At 37.5% G+C, this 6,746-nt stretch overlaps 2 protein-coding genes across 4 annotated transcripts; one reads left to right on the forward strand and one right to left on the reverse strand.

The window, feature by feature from the left end:
- The first annotated feature begins 835 nt into the window (after positions 1-835).
- Positions 836-1,325, forward strand: LOC114194214. Its single transcript, XM_028084327.1, has 2 exons — positions 836-1,021; positions 1,107-1,325. Exons 1-2 carry the CDS (start codon positions 836-838, stop codon positions 1,323-1,325), a joined length of 405 nt encoding a protein of 134 aa, XP_027940128.1.
- A 190-nt stretch (positions 1,326-1,515) lies between these two features.
- On the reverse strand, positions 1,516-5,605 carry LOC114194497. 3 transcript variants are annotated; one of them, XM_028084762.1, is made up of 5 exons: positions 5,463-5,605; positions 3,202-5,219; positions 2,897-3,120; positions 2,592-2,834; positions 1,516-2,387 (listed from the first exon to the last, which is right to left on the reverse strand). In XM_028084762.1, the coding sequence occupies exons 2-5, from the start codon at positions 4,651-4,653 to the stop codon at positions 1,649-1,651; spliced, it is 2,658 nt and encodes an 885-aa protein (XP_027940563.1). In that variant the 5' UTR covers positions 4,654-5,219; positions 5,463-5,605; the 3' UTR covers positions 1,516-1,648. The 3 variants fall into 3 exon arrangements, with proteins under 3 accessions (XP_027940563.1, XP_027940562.1, XP_027940561.1); XM_028084761.1 differs by having other exon boundaries at positions 2,577-2,834; XM_028084760.1 differs by having other exon boundaries at positions 2,550-2,834.
- Positions 5,606-6,746: the final 1,141 nt, after the last annotated feature.

A 6,746-nucleotide genomic window follows, 5' to 3' on the forward strand; every position in this document is an offset into this window, starting at 1 on the left:
GTGTCAAGCCATGAAATTTTTATTTTTTTTTAATTTTTTTCAAAAAATTAATTTTTTTTTCAAAAAATTTAAAAAACTGCCACGTGTCAGTTTATCATCGTGCCACGTGGCAGCTTACAAGCATGACACGTGGCAGTGTAATAGTTGTTTTCAATTTAGTACCCCAATTTAAATTTTTGGTTCAATTTAGTACCCAAATTTTTTAAAATGATCCAATTTCGTCCTTTCCTATTTGAGACCAAATTAGTAAATAAGCTTAATTATAATTTATATAAACATGTTAAAATAATTGTTTTGAATTTATACATCAAATCACTACACCTAAATATTCAAATTATTTTATTTTTTACAAGTGTAAAAAATTTCATGTATAAAAAATTACAAAGGTTAAAATGAAAAAAATAAAATAATTTAAGTATTTAGGTGAAATGATTTGATGTATATATATTATAAAAAGTTATTGTAACATGTATATATAGGTTGTAATTAAGCTTATTTACTAATTTGGTCTCAAATGGAAGATGACGAAATTGAATGATTTTAAAAAAGGCTTAAATGGTCTTTTGGTCCTAGTTTAGGACGACTTTTTTCACTTTGGTTCTACTTTTGAAAATGTTTTCAGTTTGGTCCTACTTTTGGTAATTTGTTTTCAATCAACTCCTTTTCGTTAACTCCGTCAAAATCGTTAACGGAACAGTGCCAGCGTGGTAATTTTGTGTGACGTGGATACTGTTCATTGACATGTCCGTTTGCACTGTCATTGCCCAGATTTTAATTTGAATTTTAGGGTTTGTGTGTTCATTGTAGTTTAGGGTTCCATTTCAACTGAAAACCAATGTCTCGTGGGGCATCTTCATCTTCTTGCAACAGTTGGGTTAATCGGACTTGCAATTCCTGCCATGGTGGTTCTAGGGTTTCAGGGTCACCCCCAATTTGCGATTGCGGAGACATTGTAGTGGTGCGCACAGCTAGAACTACAAAGAATTTGGGTAAACAATTTTGGGGCTGTGCGAACTTTAAGGTTTGTTTTCCACTGTTCGAGGGTTTGGGTGTTTCTATCACTTTCAGTCTTTCAGTTTCATGTTCATGGTTTTTTTGTGTTGCAGAGATGTGGTGAAGATGTGTTGGGATGCAACTTTTTCAAGTGGTGTTACGAAGAGGGTGCTGATGAGCGAGATGCCATTATCGCTAGGCAAAGGCAGAAGATTGCTTATATTGAAAATGCATTGACTGTTTGGAAAAAACGGATGCAAATGTCATTAGCTGTGATAGGTGTTCTTATTGTAATGATTGTAGTTGGTTTTATGGGTTGTAATTGTCGTTGACTATGTTGAATAATTACTTCAATGAATGAATGATATTCCTTTATCTTTAATTACATATTCTGAGCTGTTTAAAATAGTTTAATTTGAATGAACTGATGAACGAACAATTCTGAAAAGTGGAAATGAAGAAGGCAGATAAAATTCTGAAAAGTGTAAATGATAATGCATTACTAATTAAGGCTTTTAAGCATTCCATCAAAATATCAGTGATTAAAATCCAGAAATTGTTAAAGTACATCATGATTTCCAATTGACAATACATAACAAAATATTCCCTCCCCCAAAATACATAACAAAATATTCCCTCCCCCAAAATACATTCATTAATCTGCTGATGGATGTGGTGGCCTTCTTATTTGCATTTTTGGCCTCATCTTTCTAATTCCATAAGATGGTTGGCTTGGCTGTTGTACTGCAGTATTGGGTGGTGGTCCTGGTGCTGGTGGGGTTGGTGCTGCAACTGGTGGGGTTGGTGCTGCAGGTGGAGTGGGTGTTGCAGGTGGTTGACTTGGTGGTGGTTCACTTTGTGTGGGTTGAGTTGTTTGTGGTTCACTTTGTGTGGGTTGAGTTGGTTGTGTTGCTGCAGCTTCAGTGGGACGTTCTGCACAGCCATGGACAGGAAGTGCTGGACAATTGTTCCTCTTGTGCCCAAGTGCGCGACAAATTGAACATCTCTTTCTATGACCACCTGGCCTCATTTGGTTGTTATCTTTTGTAAGTTCCCAAGCTTCCAGCCTTCTCTTCTTCTTTGGTCTCCCTGGCAGCCTTCTTTTAAGTGGTGGTAGAACATCAGGAAAGGCAGTTGTTTCCCAGAAAAGTTGGCCATTGGCAGGAAGAACTATGGAGTTGTATATCTCTTCATATGTTGTACGTCTGAACCAATGTGGAATGTAATCTTCTGCCTTCAAGTTGAGGAAGTTCAGTGCAGCAATTGCATGGCAGCATGGGATCCCACTAATGAGCCATTTCCTGCAGCTGCATTCCTGGCTTTCTATGTTGACAGTGAACTTGTCTCCAATTAATGAGACATGCCTAACTTCAAACAACTTCTGACCTGACCAACTGCAGGAGGATCAAAGTGAAATATTTTAAACCTAAAGTAGGACTATATTGAAAAGAACTTAACCCTAAACTAGGACCAAATTGAAATTTTTTAAACCTAAAGTAGGACCATATTGAAAAGAACTTAACCCTAAACTAGGACCAAATTGAAATTTTTTAAACCTAAAGTAGGACCAGATTCGAAAGTACCTTGGTATCCAATACTTAGTTTGGTCAGACTCTTTTGACAATCTGGCGCGAATCTTAGGGCATATATCTCCCTCGTACTTCTGCACCTTGGATCTATTCTTGGACCACCTTTTCATAATATACAAACGGATGTCTTCCAGCATTGAGATGATTGGCTTGGATCTTGCATCCACAATTACGCTATTGAAGGCTTCACTCATGTTGTTTACCAACGTGTCACATTTGGCTTGCATGGTAAACCTAGACCTGGACCAATATCTGCCAATACAAATTTGTTAATCCATTGTTAATCTGGAGAATCATTAATATTGATAACTAACCTTGGTGGTATTGCTATTAGGTATTTGAAGGCGTCCTCGTTCACTTCTTTAATGTTATGCATTTCTCTTTCCCATGCTCTTGGGTGCGTGCAGGTTGCAGCCTTCCACATCAAGCTTTTTAGTTGCTTGCTTCCAAACTTCTTTCTGAAATTGCTGTACAAATGACGCATACAAAACCTTTGCTCAGCGCCAGGCAGTAGGTCTTGTATGGCAGGAAGCAAACCCTGTGTATATACTAGTCAGTTAGTTTTCATATTACAGAAATAGAAGAACAATGAACAAAAAAAAATATGGAAACATATAACCTTTTGCTGGTCGGACATAAATGTGCAGAACCTACATACATCATCACCTCCCAGGTCCTCAATCAGCAACTCCAAAAACCAGGTCCATGTGTCTTTGTTCTCAACTTCAACTACTGCGTAGGCTATAGGAAGCATTTGGTCATTTGCGTCACAACCTACAGCAGTGAGTAGCTCACCCCCATATTGTCCTTTCAAAAAACAACCATCAAGGCCTATTATGGGTCGACAACTGACAAAGTTGTCCTTGCATGCCTTTAGACATGTGTAAATTTGCATGAAAATCTTCTCATCATTAACATCTTCCACTTTAACTTTAACTGTAGATCCGGGATTTGATCTGATTATCTCATGAGCATAATCATAAATCCTTCTATACTGATCTTTAAAAGATCCTTCAACCACCTTCGCTGCTAGTTGCTTTGCCCTATGAGCCATTGAAACTGACACCTTTGTATTCCATTTCCTTGCAGCTTTATTATGTATATCAACCAGCTTCAAATTAGGATTCTCTATTAATGTGTTGTCTAAGGTTTTACTCAACCATTTTGAATTCATCAAATTTATACTAAATTCTCTGCTGCACTTATGACGGTTTTGAACTTTCCTAAGCTGCCATGTTTGACAAGAAACCAGAAATCCACAATAAAGGGACCAGTCGCACTTTCCTTGCGCCCCTAAACATCTCACCCGCACTCTTTCCTTGTCATTTTTGTCAAACTTCAAGTTCCTACCAGCATGAACAGCATACGTTCGTACCCCATCAACAAATTGTTCCTTGTCCACAAAGGTTGTCCCCACCTCCCATTTGTAATCAGCCATGGACTTAGGCTTCTTAAATGTACCAAAATAACCACTCATCCCATCATGTTCTGTCTCACTACCACTGCCTTCAATGCTACATAACTCTTCTGACTCCCAACTATTATCAGACAGTCCTCTATCTCTACTCCTACCATCATTTTCTGATTCACTTGCACTGTCTTCACTATCATGGTTTTGTGAACTAGGACCAACTTCGCCTTGACCATAATCAACATCTATTTCTACATCAACTACGCCTTCAGTACCTCCATTACCACAACCCCATTCGTCTCCATCACTATCTCCTATACAGTCTGCATCAGAATCAATCCAACTATCAACCTCAACCCTTTCATCATCACAATCCCTTTCATTATCCAGCCCTTTATCAACTCCAACTTCTGCTTCAACTGTACCCAAATTCTCAACTCCAACTTCTGCTTCACCTGTACCCACATTCTCAACTCCAACTTCTGCTTCACCTGTACCCAGATTCTCACCTCCAACTTCTGCTTCATCTGTACGCAGATTCTCACCTCCAACTTCTGCTTCATCTGTACCCAGATTCTCACCTCCAACTTCTTCTTCACCTGTGCCCACATTCTCACCTCCAACTTCTTCTTCACCTGTGCCCACATTCTTAACTCCCATTTCTTCTTCACCACACCTCCTTAAACTGTCAACCACTTCACCTTCATCTGATCCAATTTTAGTGTCTTCGTTCCTAGCATCATCAACTGGAGCAGAAGTTACATCTTCAGGTGGAGCAGACCAGACTACAATCTCAGTTCCTAGTACCTCAAATTCACTAACAGCATGACTGTTTTCTCCACTCTCTACAGGTCTCCTATCATCTCCTTCAGGTTCCACTATATTATCATCTACCTAGGCCTCATCAACTCCATGCACAACAAACATATGCACTTCACCGTAATGTCTTGCGATATGAAGCATATTAAGTGCACCCCTGTCATCATTCAAAGGGTGCAACAACATCTCCACACAATAACATAATCCCTTTACGCTATGATACCCCATTTCCTTAAGAGACCCCAATATTTCGAAATAACTCCAGTGGTCAAGATCGCATGACCAATGAGTAGTTTCTCCACCAACATACTTACACCACTCATTTTTAGCAAATTCACCACGGTGGTGGACCACAACCTCAAACCTTTCATCAGACATTGGAAACACAAAAAAACACACAAAAAAACCTGCAAATGGTAAACAATATTTAAATAGGGGGAACAAATACGCTTTCTATAACCGATAAACCGACAAACCGACAAGTAACCATGAAACCCACCCACCACAGATAGCGACAACAGAAGCAATTAAAAATGGTGGGTCACCAGCGAAAACAATAAACAATGCAGCACCGATTATACAAAACCCTAATCATTAACACTAAACCCAATCAATTCTGACAATCAGTAATAACCTAAAGCACGACATACCTTCACGATGATCGCTTTTCCCTCCGCAGCGATTGAGCAAAGATGAGCGACGAAATTGGATGCCAGAATCCCTAATGCGAGCCCCAAATCCACAAGTTCAAAGAGCGAGGACGAAATCCCTAATTGGACCCCCAAATCCACAATTTCAAAGTGCGACGACGAAATCCCTAAACCTAAACCCAATTTAATCAGAGATTAACCCTAAACAAATCCACATTTTCAATTAAATGGTCAGCATAGTGCAAACGGACACGTCACTAAACAGTATCCACGTCACACATAATCACCACGCTGGCACTGTTCTGTTAACTATTTAGACGGAGTTAACGAAAAGGAGTTCATTGAAACAAAATTACAAAAAGTAGGACCAAATTGAAAACATTTTCAAAAGTAGGACCAAAGTGAAAAAAATCGTCCTAAACTAAGATCAAAAGACCATTTAAGCCTTTAAAAAATTGGGGTACTAAATTGAACCAAAAATTTAAATTGGGGTACTAAATTGAAAACAACTATTACACTGCCACATGTCATGCTTGTAAGCTGCCACGTGGCACGATGATAAACTGACACGTGGCAGTTTTTTAAATTTTTTGAAAAAAACATTAAAAAAAAATAAAAATTTCATGGCTTGACACGTGTCCTGTACGGACACGGTGTTAACTCCAACTTAACGGAGAGGACCAAATTGAACCTCTTTAGAAAATTGGAGTACCAAATTGAACATTCCTAAAGTTCGGGTACCACATTGAACTTTCCGAAAAAGTTTGGGTACCAAATGTGTATTTATACCTAAAAATAATTAACAGATTTTATAATTACTAATTAATTTACCTATTATAATTGTTGTGCATTTATTGATTTAATCTCATATAATAAAAGAACTAATCCTCATAGAAAGTGCAGAGTTAATTTAATTCTTTAAAATATTAAATGTCAAATTAAATAGTATGTAAAACAACATGACACAACTCCATCATCTTTTTCTTTCAAAAACTAAAAGATGAAGTTGATTGAGGAAGAAGATGAAGTTGATTGTGGTTGAGATTAGTGTTCGGTGTGTTGGATTTTCATAGTCTTAAGGGTGTAGCAAAAAAGTTCCTATTCTCGTTGGATTTTATTTTAATCGATTGAGATTAAATGAAGATTAAGAGCATAGAAAAAATACAATTTATTTTTTATTGAATTTTAGTTTTACTTCAATTAAAATTTCATTCATGAGCTTTAATTAAATTTTATTTAATTGAAATTCATTCACTAAAATGAATGTTGAGTAATTACCACCGA

Source organism: Vigna unguiculata, chromosome 8 (assembly GCF_004118075.2).
Source record: "Vigna unguiculata cultivar IT97K-499-35 chromosome 8, ASM411807v1, whole genome shotgun sequence".
NCBI classification, from domain to species: domain Eukaryota; kingdom Viridiplantae; phylum Streptophyta; class Magnoliopsida; order Fabales; family Fabaceae; genus Vigna; species Vigna unguiculata.